Source organism: Miscanthus floridulus, chromosome 11 (assembly GCF_019320115.1).
Source record: "Miscanthus floridulus cultivar M001 chromosome 11, ASM1932011v1, whole genome shotgun sequence".
Lineage (NCBI taxonomy): Eukaryota > Viridiplantae > Streptophyta > Magnoliopsida > Poales > Poaceae > Miscanthus > Miscanthus floridulus.
The window spans coordinates 77,605,500-77,629,924 of NC_089590.1; the positions used below are offsets into that span (position 1 = coordinate 77,605,500).

General features: G+C 49.5%; 1 protein-coding gene and 1 pseudogene across 1 annotated transcript; one reads left to right on the forward strand and one right to left on the reverse strand.

The window, feature by feature from the left end:
• Positions 1 to 423: 423 nt before the first annotated feature.
• On the forward strand, positions 424 to 1,789 carry LOC136494770 (uncharacterized). Its single transcript, XM_066490947.1, has one exon. It carries the CDS (start codon positions 451 to 453, stop codon positions 1,564 to 1,566), a length of 1,116 nt encoding a protein of 371 aa, XP_066347044.1. The 5' UTR covers positions 424 to 450; the 3' UTR covers positions 1,567 to 1,789.
• A 5,244-nt stretch (positions 1,790 to 7,033) lies between these two features.
• Positions 7,034 to 11,000, reverse strand: LOC136494586 (protein ROLLING AND ERECT LEAF 2-like; annotated as a pseudogene).
• Positions 11,001 to 24,425: the final 13,425 nt, after the last annotated feature.

The following is a 24,425-nucleotide window of genomic DNA, read 5'->3' on the forward strand; positions in this document are numbered from 1 at the left end:
TCCACCACTTCTCTGCGTGTTACCGGAATATGGGTCGGGGATCCGCGTGCGTCCCCGGAAAGGCAGGAGCCAACCCTCCCCGACGACCTAGCGTGGACAAACGAAAAAGCCTTAGACCTGATTCGTTCGAACTTATCCGTCTAGCTTATAAGTTATAATACAGTATTTTTCTTTCACAACAAATCAATTAATAATATTTTTTTTTTTGGCTTTTCAACTTACAGTTAATGAAAACGGCATAGCAACGTAACGGAACAGCCCGTGACTGCAAGTTCGCAACGACACAAACGATGCCCGTCGCCGCCCCGCAGGCTGCAGCCACTCCAGGTCTCCAGCCGGCCAACACAACGCGCACGCCTTCCTCGCGAGTTGCTGCTCCACCTATAAAACCCACAGCCTCCTCTGACCCGCCCAGTCGGCACGGCAAAAGGCAGTGGAACACACCCACGAATGATGGCCGGGTACCGCCGCGCCATCTCGTTCCCGGCCCCGAAGCCCGCGGCGGACGGCGCCTTCGCCCTGGCGACCGCGAGCGACAAGCTGGCCACGTACCGCATCCGGTCGTCCAGCCTCCCCTGCCGCTTCCACCCGCTGCTGCTACAGCTGGACGACGACGTGGCCGCGCTGCGCCTCGTGATCGGCCAGTCGTCCCCGCCCCGCGGCCCGTCCGCGTCCGCGGGCGCGGGCGCACCGCCGTCGCCGCCGTCGGCGTCGTCCGTGTCCGCGGCGGCGTCGCAGGTGTGCCGTGTCCTGGTCTCGCTCTCGGAGCTGCTGCACCACCCGCAGGCGCAGGAGCCGATGCGCCGCCTGGGCCGGTGGCCGCGCCTCGCGGAGCGGCTCCTCGACGACTTCCTCCGCCTCGCCGACGCGCACGGCAGCTTCCGCCAGGCGCTCGTCGCGCTCGCCGCGCTCCAGGCCGAGACGCGCGCCGCGCTGCGCCGCGGCGGCGACCCGGCTAGGCTGGCGTCCGCGTCGCGCGCGCAGCGGCGCGCGGCGCTCGACCTCCCGCGCCTCGCGGCCGCCGTGCGCGCCGTGGCCGCCAGGGCCCCTGCGCCGCTCCCCGAGGGCCTCCCCGCGGACACCGCGGCGCTCGCGGCCGCCGTCGCCGACGCCACCGTCGCCGTGGCGTCCGGCTCCGCGGCCGTCTTCTCGGGCCTCTCCTCGCTCTCCAACTCCGCCGCCTCCGCCCCCGTCGAGGTCGCATCCACGCCGTGTTGGGTCACCGCCGCCCCCGCGAGATTCGCCGGCGGCTCGTCGGACGCGCCGAGGACCAGCACCCGCCACTGCATATGGTGGGTGGCCGACCTTGTGCGCTGGATGTCGCGCGCCAAACGGCGGTCCGCCGAGAAGCAGAACGGCGGCGGCAACGAGGACGAGTCTTCCACCGTGCAGCTCCGGTCCGAGGCGCGCATGAAGCCCGAGGAGAGGGCGCGGAAGGCGGCGTTCGAGCGGCACGAGAACTTGGAGCGGTGCATCGCCAACGTCGACGGCAGCGGCGAGAAGGTGTTCCGAGCGTTGGTCAACACCAGAGTGTCCTTGCTCAACATTCTCAGCCCGGGCTTCTGATGTCCGCTGAACCACTCGAATTGAAAATTTCAGAATTTGATCCTAGCTCGCGTGCTTGGACAAAACCTGTACATATACGCCACGTTCGATTGACTTATAAGTCATACTTTTTCTTTTAAATAAACGAATAATATTTTTTTCTAACAATAAATCAGTTAACGGTACTTTTAGTCATAGTTTATCAGACAAACAAACAGCCAATAGGAAATACCGTCCTGGAGCCAATCTGTTCGTGTTCGTTCACCTGCATCTTTCAAGAGATTTGATTTGAAACCGGGCGTTCTGAATTGCAAAAAGTCGCAACTTTTGACTCTGTGTTTGTCAACAACCGATCGAATCCTAATGCAGTATTCTTCCTCGAAGTCTTCGTTATCCAAACTCCGGAGAGGCATCTAGATTGATTGATGCCTATTGAGATTTTTGGAAAACAGAATATACCATGTGTGACCTCGGCGAATCCGCTGAAGAATTTCGATCGCCCATGGCTTCCGCCACCGTACGTTCATCCTTAGGCCTTTGATACGTATGTATTCATTCCAATTCATATGTATTGAACTGAATTAAATTGAAATTAAACTAAGTTCTATCCCAAATTCCCAATCAACTTCGACATATGTGAATTGTAGTAAATATAAGCTCATCCAAACAAGGTTGAAGAAGAATGCTCGTGACAAAGCGTTGGATCGCGTTATTGCTCATCCAAAGTGTGCAGACTGCAGAGGTTGTCTGCAGCCGAACCGAACGACTTTGAATCTGATTCGCATATATAATGTAGTTATTAACTTATTATGTACTAGACGAAAAGCCAAGAATTTCACGGCTAGCCAGCCGGAGATTGTAACATCACGCACGACACAGCCTGCACGGCTGCACAGTACTACAAAGTATTATCCAGTTCACCGGTGCCCTCGTGCTGCCCTGTCGCCTGAATGTTACTGTCGTCTGTTGGCCTTGTTTGCCATTGTTGTCACGGTTTGAGGCCTCAGGATTCAGGAATGCTTGAATAGGCTAGCAAAAACAAATTGATCTCCTCGGAGCTCGCAGGCGCCCCTGTGAATGAAGGAGCAGATCACGTGCTGTCGGGTCCCAGCCCGTGTCACCACTGCCCCTTGCCGGGGACATGCTTCTCTGGTGAGCGGTGACGGATGCGCGCCTGCGAGGACATAGCTGGACGCCTATGCAGGCTGTGCTGGTGCAGGGAGCAGGAGCACGGAGCAGGCGGCTGGCTCTTTGGTCGATGGACGGCGTGCGTTCGGTGAGTCGGTGCGGATTCCTGATTCCTCCGCGCCTTTTCTACTCGCACATCCACGCAGCGCCTTGTTGCGGAAAGACTTGAAGGAGCGCCCCCTTCGTTCTTGGCAAGCGGTACCATGTGCATTTCAGCGTTGCGACGCCTGTAGGATTTGTCAGTCGTCATGTGGCGCACACTACAACGACGTGGGTGTAAGAGAGATGCGCGATGGGCTTCCCGTTGCCAGCCTCGAGAAGGCAACAACGCACATCCATCTCAGAATCTCAGTTTGCCAAATTAACCAGCCTCCTAGAGATGTTTTGAAATCGCAACTTCCAGTTTGGCAGTACGTAATTTCGATATGCATCGCACAACCTGGTTTTGAAATCCAATCCAGACGTACGAACGAACCAGGCCTCCCAGCCTGTTCGGGAGGCCGTAAATGATCGTGGATTATTTACTGATTGCTAGTTTGATGTGAGAGAAAAACAGTGATCCTGGCTGGCGGCACTACCGGGGTAGCTATTACCTGCTACTGACCTGCATGCGGCAACGACCTGCTGTACCTGTACGCGGCTTCGCACGAGGCACCAGTGCGCCGCACGTCGTTAAAAGAGTATGTACAACCATGTATTTTTCGTAGTTTTAATACATGATTTTTTTACACCATAGGTTTAAGATCTAACAGCCTCTATCTTTAACCTCTACAGATCACAGATCATAATTTTCAGCCTGTTCGGCTAGTACACAAAATTATTGTGTACTAGTGTGTTCCGGCTGGTTTTGGTTGATTTAATAGTATTCTGTGATAGAGAATAAACTGAAACAAGCTGAGACAAGCCGAGCCGCTATTTATTTTCCTATGGAAGGACAAATCACAGATCCATGGACGTCGAGACGAGCTCGCGTTGTCGCCGGCACCGGTGGTCACCGGTGAGAAAGAGAGAGTGAGAGATAAAAAATACATGTGTTTTTTTAAACACATATGTGTTGTATAACATTTCTGAATAAAAAAAAACAAATTACAAAATCCTTCAGTAAAGTTTCGACGGACTAACCGAACCGGAGCGAATATTCGTGTTTACGGTTTACCATCCCAGAACGCCATTGAATTTGGGCCGGGAAGTCAGCGCGCACGTCGTGTCGCCGGAGTGCCAGTCTCCCGCGGTTATTAAACCGCTCTGACCTGCTGCGTCAAACATTTGCTGCTGCTACTGGGATGGGGCCAACGTAGTGGTGGTAGACTCGTAGTAGTAGTTGTAGTAACCGAGTACGTACGCGACTGGGGCGGCTGGATCGGTGGACCCGTAGACGCACGGGAGCTTCAGAAGTCTGTTATGGCTTTCGTCAAATGGTTGCTGTGCTGGTACTAGTAGTGCTGGCGTAGCGTAGAACTACTGCAGTTGCAGGACTGTAGAAATAAAGTGTTCCCTAGGTAACACGGCAGCTCCGTTTGATTTCTGTCTTCAAATATAAATGTGGGTACAAAACTGTTATGTGTGAAATTTCTGATTTTGTACCCATGGTAAAATTTGCTCAAAAGCTTCTCCACGATGTGTCAGCTGTCGCCACCGAAGAAGTTGAGGGTCTGGCTTGGGACCAAGAGTTAGGGTTCTTGGGTTCTCGGTCACCGGTAACCAGGCGATGTATAGACTTGGTCCTATGTTAAAGAAAGTTCAATTTAGGATAAGATTAAAATGATTTATAATTTAGAGTGAATGAAGCACTTATTCTACGAGTGTCTTGGGTGGAACCTGACAGTTGTAACACCCTCGGTATTACCCCGTTAATCATCTACTAAAATATATCATGAGTATCATACTTATGTGTTAATACATGTGGTGAAATGTATAGATCAATTTTTATAAGGAAAAAGTCTACTCCACCCCCTCAACTATGGGAGGTGGTCTACATAACCCCCTCAACTATGAAACCGTCTGTTTTACCCCCTGAACTTTTCAAAACCGTCTATTCTACCCCGGGGCAGTTTTCAGCGACGGGTTTGCTACAGTAACAGCGACGGGTTTCCAAAACTATGAAACCGTTGTTTTGAATTTCCTTTTTTTGTTTATTTTCGGTGAATTTTTGAAAAATCATAGAAAAATCATAAAATAAAAAAATCTAATTTTATTGGACTCCACATGAGTAGATCTACACAGTGAATATATAATACGGTATGTTTTAGTACAAATTTTTTTTGTAGCTTTAGATTAATTGGAAAATCCAATTTTATCTGTAATTAATTAGAATTTATCTATAACTAAGTTATACATAGTCCAATGAGTACGAAATTTTTACTATAGTTCAAGCATACAATAATTAGCGTACCATAAAAATTTCACCACAATTGGACCATAGAAGCTGCAGCTATGAATTATTCCAATTAATTACTGACAAAATTAGATTTTTCAATTAATCTAATGCTACAAAAAAAAATTTGTACTCATTGGTTCAATGGTTCATGCAAATCAAGTAGGATTTAAAACCAATTTTTATTAAGCAAAAATACTATAGAACATGTGTGTGATACTTAAATAAAGTTGGAAGTGCAAACTTTGTAGATGACAATGAAATACTTGCTGTTGAAAAAGAATATTGCTAAGTAATATTTTCAGTAGTTTAGATATGCAATATGAAATTAAGATTAGCCCAAATGCTTAGAAAATTTCTAAGTCTGTGAACAGCTACACGTTGCTATGTTTAGCAATTTATTTGGAGAAATTGGGTAAAGGAGTGGTGTAGTGCTATGATTCGATTTAGTAGTTCCATATGCCATCTTGAGTGTAGTGAAGCCGGTTTAGGTTTAGGAGCAACGGTTTGGTCATGATCAGTGTTTTTAAAATTCGTGCACATCACAACTTTGTACTGTCTGTCGCCGTGTGCGTGGTCACCACACATGGCCAACCTGCGTCGCCGCGCGGTTGTGCCGTGCGCGCGCGTGGTCGCGCACTGGCTGGCCGTCGCCGCCGTGGCCATGCCGCGGCTTGGACGCTCTGGCCGCATCACTAGGCCGTCGGTCCGCTCTACGCCCGACTGCCCCTGCCACCGTAGCCGCCACTGGTGCTGCTGCTACCTCCGCGCCCGCGCCGCGACGCCGCCGCCACCGTCGCATCACCACGCTACGCGTCTGCAACTGCGCGCACGCGGCCGTGTCGCTGTCGCCTTGCCATTGATGGCACTGTGGCGCGCGGGCCACGCCGACTGCGAGCGTGCGTGTCTGTCGGCTAGTGCTTGGCCGCGGGCTGCGCCAGTCACGCCAACCGCGTTCCGCCAAGGCACGCCCTTGCCGAGTCGCTGGCTGCCCCTCCCCCACTGCTCCCTCGCTCTCTCTGTTCTTGTCTCCCTGGCGTCGTCGAATCGCATCAACGTCGCAGCTGCGAGGGGTCACCTCTCATCAACCCCTCTTGTCCACGCCTCTGCCCTCACGTCCCCACCCCGCTTTGATTGCAGCTTAGCCGAGCCTCAATTTTGGAGCTTTGCCCCGCTACCGCGCTGTTAAGACACGTCACCGCCCGCGCCATGGCCAGCCCTTCCCACTTAGTCCCGCGTCGAATTGGCTGCACCAATAGCTCCGCCTTGAGCCCCTCTGCGCCGTGCGCACGCTAGTCGCAGCTCTACTGCCACCTCCTCGCCGCTGACGCGACCATGCCTTTGCAGTCCGCCATTCACCTCGCACGTGGCCAGCCTCGCTCGGGTCATCTCCGGCCAAGCCGACACCTCGGTTAGGTCACTGGTGAGTTATCATTCCTCACCCGCTACCCCTACTGCCTTGTTGTTGTTGTGGCTCACCAGAACGTCGTTGCCATTGTCGCAGGGTGTCCGCCGTCGTGGAGAGATCCTTCTACGGCGTCCCGGCTCGTGCAACCGCCGCCCATCGCCTCACGTTGACCCCTTGGTGAGATTCGGCCTCTTAGCGAGGTTAGCATGGGTCCTGGGTGGGCGGCGCTGTCGCCAGTGCCACCACTCGCCGCGCCAGAGCACGGGGGAGGCTAGGGACCATGCCATTTTCTACATTGTCCTGGATTTTTTTAAAAAAATTCTTGCCCCCAGAAATAAATTGTATCACCAACCCAATCTTCTTGAATGTCAGATTTTCAAAAGCCCAAACCCCTCATTCAAGTTGTTTTGTCTCTGGCACAAGACCCCATCCAAGTTTCATCTGCACAGGAAGCCACCACACCTGAACGAGTCATCATGCTACCAGCTCTGTATCTTGTATTATATTTTCATCCCACCTAGATAGAACATGTTTAAATCTTACGAGCTGGTTTTATAGTTTGAACCTATTCGAACTACTACGGTGCTCTCTCCTCACATTATCTCTTGGCAGCCTTATCCGTGTCCCTTCAGCACTTTTTGACACATCCTGGAAAGCTTGCAGTGATTTGGCAGCAAAGTTCTCAGAAGCTTCAAGAACCAGCCTCAGATTTATGTGCAAGTTACTTGCCTCAACACAATGCGCCTCGTACAGTTGTACGGTCCGAGGCACATGCAGTCTCTGCTGGCTTGGTATTAACGCCAGCTTCCTGTTTAGTTCATCTGCCTCTTTATTAATCTCCTGGGTCTTCCTCTCCAAAATCTTGATCCATTTTTCCCTTTCTCGAATCGAGATTATTTGTTCGCTTTGCTCAAGATGCTGCTGCTCCCACAGGTGACGCATGCTAGACACAAGAGCTTGCATGGCGTTAACCACATCCTTCTCAGAAATCCGATCCATGGCTTGAGACCATTTGTTGCAGGTAACAAAAACCAATGGAGCACCTATGCTTCCTGGTGAATAAGATGGAACTCCAGTAGTGTTATCCTCAGGCTCGTAGTTAAGACAGAGTGCTAGCCATCCATTCAGTGCCTTTACAAAGTTTCTTTGTGAATTCACCCAAGAGGAAAAACTGATGATCCATTTAATCAGCTCTACCTCAAGCTCCAACACCAAATCCTGGCCATTTCCACCTGACAAAACTGAAGTAAAGTTTTTGGCTTCTGATATCACTTGACACTGACTATGGTAACAGTCCAATTTATCTTGCCACATTAATACAAACCTGGAAATAAGCCATTAATTTGTTCAGGAAGGGCCCAACAATGCAAAAGAGGAGGGAGCAACCAAAGGGAGAAAGCAAGTAAATCAGTATTTCAATTTATTATAGATCACTTAACACGATTTGACATATAACATGCCACTAGGTATACAAAAACACTCTGACAATCCTACTTCCTAGATATCCATGTTTTATGGTTTCCTCTCAATCCATTTTTAGTTTGCATGAATGCGTACATCAGGTCACTATCAAATGTGTAAAAAGATTCAATTCGATATGTATCTCCGACACTGACTAGACCCAACACACACACAAAAAAAAAACAATAATATTAGTAGTTTTGGTAATAGTAATATTAAGAGTAAGAGTAGTAGTAATACAACAATAGCAATAACAGCATTGACAGTAACAACAAGAGGAAATTAGCACTTGAGCTAAAAGAGAGGCATACCCTTGGATCAAAGTGTTCACTTGCGGCCACAATTCCTCATCCCTTAATTTGTTTATTTTTCTTGAAATCTTGGCTATAACGCGCACAGCTATCCTTATCTTTGTTGAAAGCTTCCTCAGCAAATTTCGAGTTGCATCAATGTTTTGAGGACCTGAACCCTTTTGATCTAATAATTTTAGTCGCTTGGAGTTCTTGGCAATAAGTAAGCGCATCTTCTCCTAAGCCTGCATGAGAAATTGAGAAGTACATTAGCCCAAAGAAGAAAAGAACATTATATAAAAACAAGATAGCAAGGGTGAAAATATGCATGGACATAATCTATTGAACTATAACATTATCAAAATCAATGATAACAAATAGATTCATAAAGTGGCATATCCAATTCAAGAAGATGGCTGCAGTTTTAAATAAACAAAAGATGGTTCTATTTACTGTTTTGAAGGAACTGGTTCTATTTACTGTGACACATAAAACTGAAAGCAAATGGATTCTCAAAATATATCCACTTGTTCTCCCATGTTCCACTAGCTGGACCAATAAAACTCCACTACTACAGATCAGAAAAATATTTTAAAAGGTTAATGAGACATGTTCTTCCAAATCTGACCGTTAGGCTTCCAGAAAGCACTTTCCGTGGTGGGTATTATCCTAATTGGACCCTTGGTTAAACATGCGCATGACCTAAAGTACACAAAAAAAATACTGCTAGCAAACCACTGTGTTAGTAAAAACTAATCAGTTAACACTATTTAGAAACATATTAGGTTGCAAATCTGAGACTTAGCAGCCGGCCTTTCTTAAAAGTACGAAGTTAAGAATTTTGCTTCATATGCAAAAGTCAAAATAACACCAACCTTCCCATAGCGAAGTACTGTTGCTGATCAGCACCATTAATTAATTTAGTAGAGGTTGATCATAGTTTAAGACGAAGGGCATAGTTTAATGCGGATTAAGACTAACATAAAACTAACAATACACATTGGAGTGACATGATATGCAGCATACCATACAATATTATCATTTAATTTCCACTGAACATTTCCATAAGCCACCATTATCATAAATCCAGTTCATAGATGAGTTCTATTGTAGCATAAAGTTTAAAACAAGGCCAGTTTTTTATCAGAAGATGATGACCAGACCTTGACCTCACCATACAGCTTCCTCTCCCAGAAATAGAGCTTCTCAAGTGCGTAGGATAGGCTCCGCGTGTCCACCATCTTCCCTACCACTCCGACGTCCAACACGTCCATGTCTTTGCACCCCAAATGAGGCACGGAGATAGCCGACATCATCTTTGAGGAAGCTGATCAAAGAATTAAGCATCCAGTGGCATGAGTAACTGACAATCCAAGTTAAATTGGACGTGAAGTAAACAAGATGTAGCTCACATTGGTAGACTGAGCTGCGGCCTTGGTAGCTTGGCCTCCCGACTTCGAGCATCGGCGCGAGCTGCCTAGCCGCCTCGGCCGTGCGGACAAGCTGTGCCTTGATTTCGCCAGCTACACTCGCACTGTCGACGACCCTCCGCGCGGGAGGTGGTGGAGCGTGCACCGACACATTACCATGTGCTGTTGTTTGCCTTCGCCGTAACTCGCCGATGACGTCCTTATGGGCGACAACATTCTCCGGCTGGTCGAGCTCGGCGATGCTGCTGACACCGCCGAGCGAGCTGCGCCGGCTGCGGGCACCGCCACTCCCAGGCGCTGTGTACTGCCCGGCCACCTCTTTCACGACCACGCCGTCTTCCTCGTCGTCGTCCTCCAGGTCCGGGATGCCCTCCTCCTCGCGCACCTCCCGCGAGCTCCGGCTCGGCGTGTACGGCGCCGCGGCCGCAGTAGCTGCGGTGGCGGAGTCGTAGTAGTAGCTGTCGTATTCGTACGAGTCGTATTTCTCGAATACGTTGAGGAAGTCCCACGAGCTCGCCTTCGGCGGCGAAGGCGGAGCCGTCCGCTGCAGCGCTGCCGGAGGCGGGACCGGGGCCCGCTGGGCGCTGTAGGCGTAGTGCTGCGGGTAGCCGCCCGCCGCGTCGAAGGAGCCGAAGCGCACCAAGCGCTCCGGCGGCCCCGGCGCGCGCTGCGTGACGGCGACGGAAGCGAGGGGGCGGGCGGCTGCGAGCGTAATAGAACTGCAACGAACCCGGCGGCGCCGGGTACGACGCGTACGCGGGCTGCGCCGCGTAGTCGTACCCGTACGCTGCGTAATGCGGGTGCGGGTGCGGGTGCTGCAGCTGCTCGGGGACGCGGCGCGGAGGCGAGTCGGCCGGCGACGCCGCCGGCTCGGATCCGGGCGACGCGCCGAACTGGAGGTGCGAGGAATGGCCGTGGGCAGACGACGGGTCGAAGGAGCGCGGCGGTCGGTTCGCGGGCGCGCCACCACCGCCCTTGCGCGCGGAGGGCAGCGTGAGCCCCGGCGACTCGGCGACCGACTCGATGGAGTCCGCGAGCGCCGCGTGCGCGTCGGCGAGCGCGTAGCGGTGGCGGACGGCCGCGGCGAGCAGGTCGGCGCGGGCGCGGAACAGCGCGACGGCCTCCTGGTCGTCGAGCTTGGACCCCTTGCACCCCATCGCGTGCGTGCCTGCCGGCTGCCGGCGCTGGTGGCTGGTGCTGCCGCGCGAACGGTACAAGTACGACGCGCCCTCAGAGGTCTGGAGTGAAGTGGAGCAGGCAGAGGCAGTTGCCCACAATTATGGCGTTTGGTCTAGTCGTCCGGCGCGGCGATGGGGGGACTCGGCTAGCCGATGGCGCAATGATGCGGTCACGCGCGAGCGCGCGGGCGGGCCGACGGACGGGGAGGTTAACGTGGAAGTCCCACGCGGAAGGTGGAGAGGAGAAGGCGTGCTGGGGCTTGGCCACTTGGGACTTGGGAGGGCGAGACGACGGCGGCGGGGAGATCGATCCGGGGCGGTCAGAATCTTCTATCTTATTTGTTGAGACTGTCTACATAATCATGTGTTTTATCTAATTTCAATGCATGAATTTTTTTTTCAATCATAGGATTAAGATTCCATCAGTCTCCACCTTTTTTCTACTTTCAACCTCCACAGATCACAGAACCCCTCTTCTACCTTCAGGCCTCTATAGATCACAGATCATAATTTTTTTTTCTATCGAATGACAAATCACAGATCCGCCGTCGCCGCTGCCGTGGGCGCTGGGCTGAGCTCGCCGGTCGCCATCGCCGACAGGTCACCGGTGAAAAAGAGATAGGAAGAGAGATAAAAAAAATTCATATGTTTTTTTTTACTAAAACATACACGTGTTGTTATAGCATTTCTACGTTGAAAACGCTCGGCTTGACCAGCAGCCAGGCTCGCCACGCCACGGATATTATCAGTTTACATCAGTTCAACCCCCTCGTCCCCATGCAGGAGTACAAAACAGATCGGAACGCCGCGACCGTCACATTCGCCAGGCGACCGGGCTCTCGTTCAGCCTTTTCGTTAGGTAAGTTTCTAGATTGATAAGTCCGATACTAATATAGTATGAAAGAAAAATATTATTAATTGGTTGATAAGCGAAACCAAAATGCCAACAGGCTGATTCTTTAAGCCGGACGAAGCTAAGGCTAGATCCATGGCGTCTCGTGTCGGCGTCCGTCGCCCTGGCAGCGGCGAATATGAAACGAGGTGACGCGCAGGTCTTGGCTGGTTGGTGCCTGACACGGCTGCTCCCCAGTCCCCTCGGGCCATGACAGATGTGGACTCGTTACTTCCACGTCGATCAGCAGCGCCCTCGTCTCGTCTCTTGGGTACAGTTTAGTTCCACTTATTTTACAAAAAAATTCAAGATTTTCTGTAATCTTTGACACATGCATAAAGTATTAAATATAAATAAAAAATAAAACTAATTACACAGTTTAGACGAAATTCACGAGACGAATCTTTTAAGCCTAATTACATTATGATTGGACACTAATTGCCAAATAACAACGAAAGTGCTACGGTATCATTTCGCCAAAAATTTTGCAAACTAAACACACCCTTGGCTCGGCCTCGCCTTGTCTTCGTCGTGTCCTCTCTTCTCTGTGGTCTTTGTCCCTGTTGTTCGCGCACGGGTTGTCGGGCCGCTGCCGTCAGCCTTCTCGTTTAGCTATGGCATGTCGTAAACGATCGTAAATTTTCAGTCGGAATAGTATTTTTAGCCTATTCGTTTGGCTGTGGCTTGTCGTAAACGATCATAAATTTCTAGCCGGGACAGTATTTTTCTCTCACACAAAAGCCAGCAGTACTTCTTCATGAACCAGCAACGATACGAACCAGCCAACCGATCAGGCTGCGTGTCGGCCAGTGCTCGAGGCTCGACTCGGCTCCTGGGTGAGTGCAGATGATGGACGGCTCGCTCTTGATGATCCGTGTCCTGGCTGAATGCAGATGGAAGCCGGACAAGAGCCTGTTGATGCATCCGATCCTCGCCAGCAAGAGCCTGGTGCCGCATGCCGCTGGTGAGAGCCAAGGTACGATGGGTGTGTTTGTTTCCTGGCCAACTTCTAGCCAGGTTAGCCATGTCTGTGTTGTCTAAGTCTGGTTAGTCTTAGGGTGACGCATTTCGTCGAACAAGTGATGGGCATCCTCGACGAGCACGGCACAAGGCAGCAACAAGGCGAGCATCGCGAGCACGGCGGCCACGACAAGCAGCAACGCGAGCACGGCAAGCACGGCAGGGCTAGCAGGCAAGCACGATGAGCATGGTAGCACCACGGCGAGCACAGCAAGACCAAGGCGGGCAAACAGAGCACATTCAGATTCAGCACATTCAGATCAGTGGAACAACTGTATATTTGTTGCATTCAACTTGTGCAATTTACAGTTGAACTCCTCATTTTCCAAATTGAATGCCGAATCTTTCTCAAATGCGGCGATTCAGATGCAGTTGTGAGAATGAGAACGAAATTACACTCTTTAGCTCTAGTATTACACAATGTCACTGTCTTAGTTCTAGGCTTGCCAAATCCCCAAAACAGCGACTGAAGATAGATTAGAAGAAGCGCAGAATTCAACGAAGCAGCCCATCATGCGCTCAGCTAATATACGCCTAAAATATCCGCTAAATTTCGCTGGAAAAAAAAATCCACCAGATGCGATCAACCGAGCAAATTTCGTTGAAAACAAGGAATCAGAATCACGCGCGTCTCACCGTCGAGCTCGAAGCTCTCGCGACTGGACCGGTCGCCGTCGCCGCCGCGCCGGCCGGCTCGCCCCCCAGACGGCGCGCGGCCGCTGCTCGCCGCCGAAGACGACGACAGGCTCAGCTGGTCCGCCTCGTCCCCGCTACTCGCCGAGGCGGAGTCCCCGCGCTTGAAGGCCGACCTGAGCAGCCTGTGCACCTCTGCTCCGCCACCGTCCAACCTCCCTGCCGCGTCCGCTCCACCATGGTGACCCGCGTCACCTCCTCCATCGCGTCACCTCTGCAGCGAGCACCTCCGCTACGCCACCGTCGCGACCCCTGCCGCGTTCGCTCCGCCGCCGGTAGAGGAGAGCAGGGCCGCCGCCGGTGGGGAGGAGCAGGGGAGGAGGACGAGGAGCCGGTGGAGGCGAGCGAGGAGGAGAGCGCGGCGCGCGAGCGAGGAGGAGACCGCGGCGGCGCGCACCGCACCGGACAGGGGAGGTGACGCGAACCGGAAACGAGTTTTGGGCAAGCCAGGCTCCTCGCGAACGGCCGAATCGGGCATTCTACCCGGGCCAGGACCAATTGTACGGTTGGCCAGCCCCCAGGCCTCACACCCCTTACCCCAATAAAACAGGCCAAAATTGACTCAAGAAGCCAGGCTAAGGATCGGCCACCTATAGGGTCGAGACGACGGACTAAAGAGAGGGTAAATAGTTATTTCTAAAATTAATCGTGTTGGCTAACCATAACAAATACAAAATTAAAACTATCGGTCTAGCCAAGACTACACCCATCTATCTAAGTCATAAGCACCTTAAAAAGATCATGTCGGTGTTTTCGGACCACTGACAAGTAAATTTGTATTTGCGCGTCTGGCTCGGAGGACACAAGGGTTTATATTGATTTGGGCAGAACGTCCCTACGTCCAGTTTGCTGTTGCTCGTGTTACCGACACTTGATTTGCAGTAGGGGTCACAAACAGGCGATAGAGGGAAAGGATCTAAGTCTCTGGTGAAAGAAATGAATGGGTGTAGAGAGCTCGATCGCTGCTCAGCCGTGTGCTCGTATTGTGCTCTTGTGTTTTTATCTCGTGGTTCGGTTTTGTGCCAATCTGAATCCCACCTTTTATGGGGTGCCCTGCTTCCCCTTTTATAAGCCAAGGGAGAGCACGGGTTACGACGGAGGAAAATAAGAAGAACCAGAGAGAGAAGAATGCTTCCAGGATCGTCAGGTTCTTCTTCCTCTTCATGCGGGTCCCGTCAACCCTATAGACGTCAATAGGGACGGCTCCACGTCGTGGCCCTTTTCGTCATTGACGCCATGCGCATGCGTCGTCTGCCGGTCATGGCGTTCCATTTCGTCCCATGGACGTCGTGATGAACTGACGCGCCTGTAAGCATTCATACGAGGGTTAGTCAGAATAGTACCGGCACGCCCGACGCTGTTCTTGAAGTGAATCCTCAGGTACGGCCTGTTATGGCCATGGGTTACATCGAGCCGTGCTAGTCTCTTCCTTAATGTTAGAGTTTTGATCCATACCCATACGCTTGGACCTAGAGTGGTTGGCGGCGGTACGGGTCCCGTCGGATTGAGACGGAAACTGCGGCCTTGGGTCGAGCGAGACGGAGCACGCACCCAAGGGGTCAGGCGAGGCGAAAACCACGTCCTTAGGGTCGGGCGAGATGGAGCCCGCACCCAAGGGGTCGGGCGAGGCGAAAACCGCGTCCTTGGGGTTGGACGAGACGGAGCCCGCACCCAAGGGGTTAGGCGAGGCGGAGCCCGCGACCTTAGGTGAGACCCCCATGGCCTTGGGTCAAACGAGACATTTTAATACATCTTGTTTTATCTGGGGAAGTCTGCGCGGGCGCTAATCTTCTTGTTTTGGGTATCCCTAATATTGATAACCGATAGTAGCCCCCGAGATTATGGAGGAGTAGAATACTCCATTAGAAGCTTTTTTGGACGGGAGGACTCTGAGGGCCTTGGCCTTCTTTTTTAGCCCGCATCGTGTCCTAGTAGGGCGGCGGTTCCCTTTTGTCATGATCGGTCTTTTCGAGGGCATGTAACCGTAGGATTCAGGAGGTCGAAAAGATTTTTCTTGATTCCGATCCCTAGGATCCGATCGGTCCGCCGTCGTACTACGACCGTGCGTTCGGTCTTCTTGTGAGTCCAACTTTCCTCGAGCCCCCACGCGTAGCAGGGGTCCAGTCGAGGGTCAGCTCATCTTCGTGATCATCGTCCCTTAAGTGTTTTCTTCAATAAAACGGAGGGGCTAAGCCATACTATGTTTTTCCTTGATGGACGAAACATGGTGCTCGGTGAGCTATTAACGGGCTAGTCCGAGTGGGGCCCTGGTTTCCCATTTGTGGGGGTCCGGAATAGGTCAGCCAATGACCAACTCTAGACTCTTGGCAGTCAATCCATATAGTTCTCGGGTTTGTTCGACCGGTCCTAAGGGCTCATTGCCTTTCTATGAGGAAAAACCATGAACTAAGAACTGACCAAGACTCGAACATGGATCGAGATGCCCGCGGCGCTCGTGCGCCCGGGTACTGGCCGTCGGGGACGAGGACCCGCCTTCACCATAGGCAGGGCCCTTCCTGTGGCATCTCACGAGGCAGGAAGGGGAGGGTGCGCCCCCGGAGCCGGTGGAAACGAACGGCTCCGCCACGTCCGAACCTTTGATGACGGCCTCGAAATCGACGAAGCCAGGTCGCCTCGCCTCGTCTGGGCCTTTGACAGCGCCCCCGAAGCCGGTGGAAACAGGTCGTCCGAGCCCTTGACGATGCCTCTAGAGTCGGCAGGGGCAGCCGTGTTGATTCATTTGAGCCCTCCGAGCCGAGGGAGGGCTCGAAGTGGCAACATGCCAATAAGGAGCAGCCGGGTCGGGCAAGCCTACCCCAAAACGTCCTCGTATGATGGCGTCAAGATGAGTCAATAGTTCCTTTGTCCTTTTGTCTTAACGGACCTTCACCACAATCTGACCGCCATGTCCTTTGCAGCGTCAGAGGGCGTGGGACTCTCCTGCTGCTTGCTCTGAAGAAGATTCTCCTCTAGCAAACGCGCCAGGAGCCGGCTGGCGCTGCGCTGGTGGTAAGCGCGAGTGGCATCAGGGCGGCCACGACATTGATCAGGGAGGCACAGCCAGTGGCTGTATCCATGGGAGAGCAGGCGGAGGAGGGCGTGTTTGGGGCACCCATGGTGGGTGTGGCGCGACTAATCATGTCCTCAGTGTCGCAGGCAGAGGATGTACGGTCAGAGCCGCCGCTCGTGCAGGTGGTCATGTCCGCAGCGGGGTGGACGGAAGGGGGTGCACCCGAGACATCCTTCATGGTTGTGGTGATGGGGCACGCCTTCGTGTCCGCATCACCCGCCCCCTCTATCGCTGGAGGAACCGCTCTAGAGGAGCCGCCGCCGCTAGAGAGGTCGGCGCCGCTTGAGGTCGGCATAGGGACATCCTAGTCTCTAGTCCGGGTGGCTGCCCTCGATGAAGTGACAGAGGAGAGGGAATGGGGGAGCGTCCACATGGATGTTGGGGACACAGTTCATGCCCTGACCATCATGCTGATCTTGATGCACGACATTGTCACTCTGGTTGGCCAGGTAAGATACGATCGTGCTTTCCAACCCTTATGTTCTCCTTCCACGCCTCTAAGTCTTGTCTTCTTCACAGGTTGCTATGGCCCACATCTGAGAGAAGTCCTAGCTCCTTGCTGAGGAGACACAATGGAGTGAGGGGCTGGCCGCATAGCTCGTTGTCGCCCATCAGGAGGTGGCTGAGCTTGCCTCTACTGCCTGGGAGGTGGTCGACCTCCGAGTTAGGGAGAAGGACGCTCACGACGATGCCTGTGAGGCCAAGGACGCTCGTGACAGACGCTGTGGAGGCTGAACGGCTATGAAAGGAGCGGGATGATTTGCTTTGGGCCGTAGAGGAGCTCCACCACGGGGACTGAGCTGGCTCGCTAGGAGCATGCCGACGCTTAGCAGTGGGTCGCCCACCTCGAGAAGGAGCTCTGAAGGGAGAGGGACTGTAACACCCTCTGTGTTACATTGCATTATTCCTGCTAAACATTTCATGAGCATCATAATTATGTGCATGTGTGTATGACATGAATTATAATTTGATGTTCGACACCTAAAACATTCATACGAAACATGAGACAAAGGTTATGTTTCATATAATATTGTTTAGTATTCTAATCGAATTGTTGTCGAAATAAAAATGCTACAGGACGTTTGACTAACGGCGATGTAATAGGTGCGGTCGCGGACAAGGATAGCTAGATAGTACATCGAGTAGGCTGGATTTGGGGTTCGACGTGAAACCGTTCAGAACGACGCCCATTCGCGTAGGCTTGAAAGAAGGTCGACGAAGCTAACTTTGGCCAGTGTTGTAGAACGATCGGCTTAGGAAATAGCGCAATGTCACTGCTTCGATTGATAGCTTGATGTACCCTCTTGCGCATTGAACAAGTAGTTTAGCGTTTGGAGCTTTGTAGACAAGTTTTCTACTTGCTTTAAAATACGTGCACGGCACTTGAGTTGGCGTGGGCGCGGTCACCGCTTGGCCTAGCACGCTGCTATCTTGCCAGCGCACTGCCACACCAGCCATGTTCCACCGCCATGCCGGTGCACACGCACGGCTCTGGTGCTACGCACTAGGGCCATCTGCCTTCACTGCCGGCCACACCCGCCGCCGCTGCTCGACCACCACCACTACCTGGCCTGCCATCGCTGCTGACTCGCCCTATGCGTCGAGGCGTAGACCTAGTCTTCATGCCACTGTGACGGCGATGCGCGCTGACCCTGCGCTACTGCCTTAGCTGCTTGCTACCTCGCTAGCGCGTGGATCACCTCGCCGGCTGATGCGCTGCGCCCAGGCCGCCGACCAAGCTCCACCGAGCCTTGTCCTACCCCGCTTTGGTCGTAGGCACATCGGGTCCCGCGTTCACGTCGCCAATGACCATGCACAGTACTAATCGCTAACTTCCCTTGGCTGCTTGCTTGAAGGACGTCCGCCTGCTCCGCCATCCCTCCGTGTCGCATCGCACTGCGTCATTTGTCTGGTGCTGCCCGCCGTGGTGGCGCCATACCACGCTCGTCGCCTTGTCGCAGTGGCCGTGCAGACAGCCGTCTGGGACACGTCCCGCCTGTCCCATTGTTCCCATAGTGGTGTGTTGGCTCGTTGCGTTGACGCCGTAGACGGACCAAGCCAAGCCATGATAGGACCCCCCTGCCTCTGCTGTCTCCATGGCCGCCGAGACGTTTCTTTCAAATTTGCCATGGTAGCGGTGTCTTGATTCAAATTTGAAGGGATCGTGACGCCTAAGAGGGGGGAGGGTGAATTAGGCAACTTAAAAATTCTACTTCAAAAACTATGGCCTCTTTTTCTAACTCTAGCAAAACCTATGAAATAGATAAACTATCTTGATGTGCAACTATGGTTTTGCTAGTGTGTTGCTATCTCTACCACAAACGTAGTGAAGTAAACAATATAAATGCGGAAGCTAAAGAGCAAGGTAGAGATATGCAAACTCCCATCGACGACTCCGGTATTTTTACTAAGGTATCGAGAAGCACGCAAGCTTTTCCCTAGTCCTTGTTGGAGCCCCTTGCAAGGAATCCCTCGCAAAGGCTAAGCTCCCGATCGGGTAACTCCGTGGATAGCCTTAGGCCTTCCCCATGTGCAAGTGGGTCTCCGATGTGCCTCTTGGCAAGCCTCTCCTAGATGCTTCCCGCTGTTTTCACTATCAAGCTTCCAGCCGAAGCGCCATGGGCCTTGTTCCCTCCGGTATACAGTGGCGGCCACACCACAAACGTGGTTGGTATGATCACGTAAGACTTCAAGCCCCTCCGATATACAACACTTGTGCTCGCAAGCACGAGGTGGCAAGAGGTATGCAAACCTCACTAAACACTAGGCATACACCTAGAGCAAGCGCATAAGCGGTGGTCTAATCAACCTAAGTACTTTGCAAAGCACTTATGCTAATCACCTAATAAAACACTAAGCACTATGCATGTGGAGATCACTAAAATGGTGTACCAATACCCTTGGTATGTTTCCTCAGCTCCACACCCACCAAATGGCCGGTTGGGGGTCTATTTATAAGCCCCACTGAGAAAGTAGCCGTTGGGGATGAAATCCCGCTTTTCTGCTACTGTCCGGACTCTGACCAGCGTCCTGTCAGTACTGACCGGACGCGTCCGGTCACAAAAATGGCTCTCTGGAACCTTACTGATGTTGACCGGACTCTGGCACTCAGCATCCTGTGCAGCGTCCTGTGCATCGGAGCGTCCGGTGCAGCGTCCTATGTAGCGTCCGGTCGCTGCTGTTGACTTTGCTGTTGCTTGATTGGAGCATCCTATGCAGCGTCCGGTGCAGCGTCCTGTGCATCAGAGCATCCTGTGCAGTGTCCTGTGCCCTCTGTGAGCTTGTTTCTTCGCGATCTTGCATCCGGCTTGGTTCCTATCTTTATGCTTGAACTTTGCTTGATATCTTGTGTCTTTTCTTGTGCTCCTAAGGTCTTGCTTATGGTGTTGATCATCGGATCATCATGTCGCCTTTGTCCAAGTCACGTCTTGCACCCTATTGAACTACAAAACATAACACTTGCAAATTCATTAGTCCAATTTGGTTGTGTTAGTCATCAAACACCAAAATCCAATGTAAATAGGCCTAGGGTCCATTTTCCTTACAATCTCCCCCTTTTTGGTGATTGATGACAACACGACCAAAGCAAGCAAATAATAAAATTTTTGAAATTGAAAAACTATCTACTTGCTAGGATGCAATGCAAGGGACAAGATTATGTGATGCTAAAAGATACTATATATAAGATACTATATGCAACCTTATCTTGCCCTTGCAAATGTCCCCATGTGATATTATGGATTAAAGCCTAGCATTCTAAAAAAAATTCTCCCATTACTTAGACTAACCCATAATTCATTTTCCTCCCTTTCTCGGACCATTACTACTTGTAACTAAATGCTTGTCTTTGATCCTTCAAATTCTCCCCCTTTAGCATCAAACACCCAAAAGGAATACATTAGTGGCACAAAGAAGGGTCAAACTTTGTGAACCAAATGAATGATTTGATTAGCCTGGAATAGGTCACAAAACTTGACTATCACATTAAATAGACTAAGCTCCCCCTAAATTTATGCATACATTGCTAGGATGCAATGCAAGGGACAAGATTATGTGATGCTAAAAGATACTATATATAAGATACTATATGCAACCTTATCTTGCCCTTGCAAATGTCCACATGTGATATTATGGATTAAAGCCTAGCATTCTAAAAAAAATTCTCCCATTACTTAGACTAACCCATAATTCACTTTTCTTCCTTTCTCGGACCATTACTACTTGTAACTAAATGCTTGTCTTTGGTCCTTCAAATTCTCCCCCTTTAGCATCAAACACCCAAAAGGAATACATTAGTGGCACAAAGAAGGATCAAACTTTGTGAACCAAATGAAGGATTTGATTAGCCTGGAATAGGTCACAAAACTTGACTATCACATTAAATAGACTAAGCTCCCCCTAAATTTATGCATACATTGCTAGGATACAATGCAAGGGACAAGATTATGTGATGCTAAAAGATACTATATATAAGATACTATATGCAATCTTATCTTGTCCTTGCAAATGTCCCCATGTGATATTATGGATTAAAGCCTAGCATTCTAAAAAAATTCTCCCATTACTTAGACTAACCCATAATTCACTTTCCTCCTTTTCTTGGACCATTACTACTTGTAACTAAATGCTTGTCTTTGGTCCTTCAAATTCTCCCCCTTTGGCATCAAACACCCAAAAGGAATACATTAGTAGCACAAAGAAGGGTCAAACTTTGTGAACCAAATGAAGGATTTGATTAGTCTGGAATAGGTCACAAAACTTGACTATCACATTAAATAGACTAAGCTCCCCCTAAATTTATGCATACATTGCTAGGATGCAATGCAAGGGACAAGATTATGTGATGCTAAAAGATACTATATATAAGATACTATATGCAACCTTATCTTGCCCTTGCAAATGTCCCCATGTGATATTATGGATTAAAGCCTAACTTTCTAAAAAAAATTCTCCCATTACTTAGACTAACCCATAATTCACTTTTCTTCCTTTCTTGGACCATTACTACTTGTAACTAAATGCTTGTCTTTGGTCCTTCAAATTCTCCCCCTTTGGCATCAAATACCCAAAAGGAATATATTAGTAGCACAAAGAAGGGTTAAACTTTGTGAACCAAATGAAGGATTTGATTAGCCTGGAATAGGTCACAAAATTTGACTATCACATTAAATAGACTAAGCTCCCCCTAAATTTATGCATACATTGCTAGGATGCAATGCAAGGGACAAGATTATGTAATGCTAAAAGATACTATATATAAGATACTATATGCAACCTTATCTTGCCCTTGCAAATGTCTCCATGTGATATTATGGATTAAAGCCTAGCTTTCTAAAAAAAATTCTCCCATTACTTAGACTAACCCATAATTCACTTTTCTCCCTTTCTCGGACCATTACTACTTGTAACTAAATGCTTGTCTTTGGTTCTTCAAATTCTCCCCCTTTGGCATCAAACACCCAAAAGGAATACATTAGTAGCACAAGGAAGGGTCAAACTTTGTGAACCAAATGAAGGATTTGATTAGCCTAGAATAGGTCACAAAACTTGACTATCACATTATATAGACTAAGCTCCCCCTAAATTTATGCATACATATGATAAAAAGCAAAGTATATGCATAATTAGCAATTCATTGCACAAGAGAGGTTAATCTATATAATGTATGGAGAAAGCAAATAAATATCAAAGTGAGATCAACATGGTGATACCGGTTTAGAAATACCACATGTGAAAATCAATTTGATTTCTATCAATTGAAGTATAATGCTTTCCTCTGGGGACTCCATTTTCCTTGCAATGAGACTACTACACAAGATAAGCTTGAAGAGGTGTTAGTCTCAAAGCATCCAACTTGTAGATTAAGCTCCTCCTAAATTTGTGCACACAAGTGTTGAATACTTGTAAAATTTATGCATATTTTTGGAGAGATTATCTACAATTTGGACTTTGGCACATATTAGATAAATAATTATAAAATAAGCTATGTGCCGTGCTCCTACACAATTTTAAACCATGTAGGTTTGCTCCAAGGGTTGATAATGAAACCAAGCAAGCCTACCATATGATATACCTATTGAATGCATGACAAAAGATTTAAGCATGTAAATGCAAACATAGGTATAAAAGATAACTAGATGCTTTAAGAGTATATCAATTGAAAAACAAAACCAATTGAAATAAATACTATTTGAAAGTAATGACATCTAGTTACCTAACATAGGAAGAGGAATTTGAGTCCATAGTATTCACTAACCTACTTGGCAATGACTTTGTCCATCATGATGCACCCCATGAAATGCACCGAAACTTTGCCAAGTCTCTAAATTCTCCGAAGTCCGACAGACTTCTCACTTCCATTTTGGGATCCAAACCTTCTTGGTGTTCTTTATGTTGGAAATGATTTCCTTTGGCACCCAAAAGCATTTGACCCCATTGTTGGCTTGCTTGTTTACCTTGATGGCCACCACCTTGTCATTTTTCTTCTTCAAGAGAGATAAGGTGTGGAGGCCTTCTTGTCCACCTTATTGGTGTAGGTGTTGGAGAGCTTGCTTGCTTTTTCTCTTTCTTCTTTGCTCCTCCCCCATTCTTTATCTTGCACTCATAGGACTTATGACCTTCCTTGTGGCACACGTAGCAAACCATGGTTTGTCCTTCATCAAGCTTCTTCACTCCCTTGACGGTGTTATCTTGATGAAGTTGGGTTTGCTTCGCCTTGCCTTTCACTTGAGTCAAGTCCTTGGTGAGGCGAGCTACTTCTTGCTTGAGTTGCTCATTCTCCTTTGCAACCTCTTGTGTGCATGTATCTACAATAACTTTCTCAACACAAACTTAGTTGCACAAAGGTGTGTCTAAACATAAATCATTACAAGAAGTAGAGGCATCCTTTTTAGACATGTTAAAGATAGAACTTTTCTTTTTAGATGCCCTGGTGGGGTTTGTGCTAACAGCTTCAAGATTAGCAACTTTATTAGTTAGCTCATCACAATATTTGCACATGGTTTCCATTTTAGCAAGCAAACTATTATATGCTTCTTGTGAGCTAGCTAACTTTTCTTTTAATTTTTCATTTTTCTTTAAAAGTTGCTCATCATTGATTGTGCATGCATTTGTTGTTGTACTAGTCTCAAGTCTCTCAATTTTAGTAGATAGTTGAACATTGAGATTAGCAAAGTTCTCATATTGTTCAAGCAAGGTTTTGTATGCTTTTTGTGAATTATCTAGCCTTTCTTTTAAACTTTTGAGCTTCTTTTGTTGACTAGTGCAAGCTTTAGCATAATTAAGATTTTCTTGCACAAGTTTGTGATAAGAAGGCAAATCATCATCACTATCACTCTCACTAGAGGAAGAGCTTTCGTTACCTCGTGCCATAAGGCACACACGAGAAGAGCTTGATGATGAGTGCTTGCGGCCTCGCCTCTTGTGATGGGGTTCTTCTTCACTTGAAGAATCATCCCATGATCTTGTTGATGTGAGGGCTTGGTTCTTGTATGCCTTCTTCTTTGTCTTGGGCATGGGCTTGTTTGGACAAACTTCCACAAAGTGCCCCAACTCGCCGCATCCATAGCATCCTTTCTTTCTTTGCTCTTTTCTTTGATTTATGAAAATGAAATCTTGAATTTGGATGGGCACACCCTTGATATTGAGTCTTTGGATCATCTTCTCCACCTTGTTGATCACTTTGATTGATTCTTCATCAAGATCAGAGGTGGAGGAGAAAGATTGATCATCACTTGAATCTTCATCATCATCATCATCGTCCTGATCTTGTTCTTCATCTTCACTTGAGGAACTTGAGCTTGAGCTTGTCTCAACTTGCTTGCCCTTCATCTTCTTTTTCTCGCTACAAGCGAGAGCTTTGCCTTTGCTTGATGAA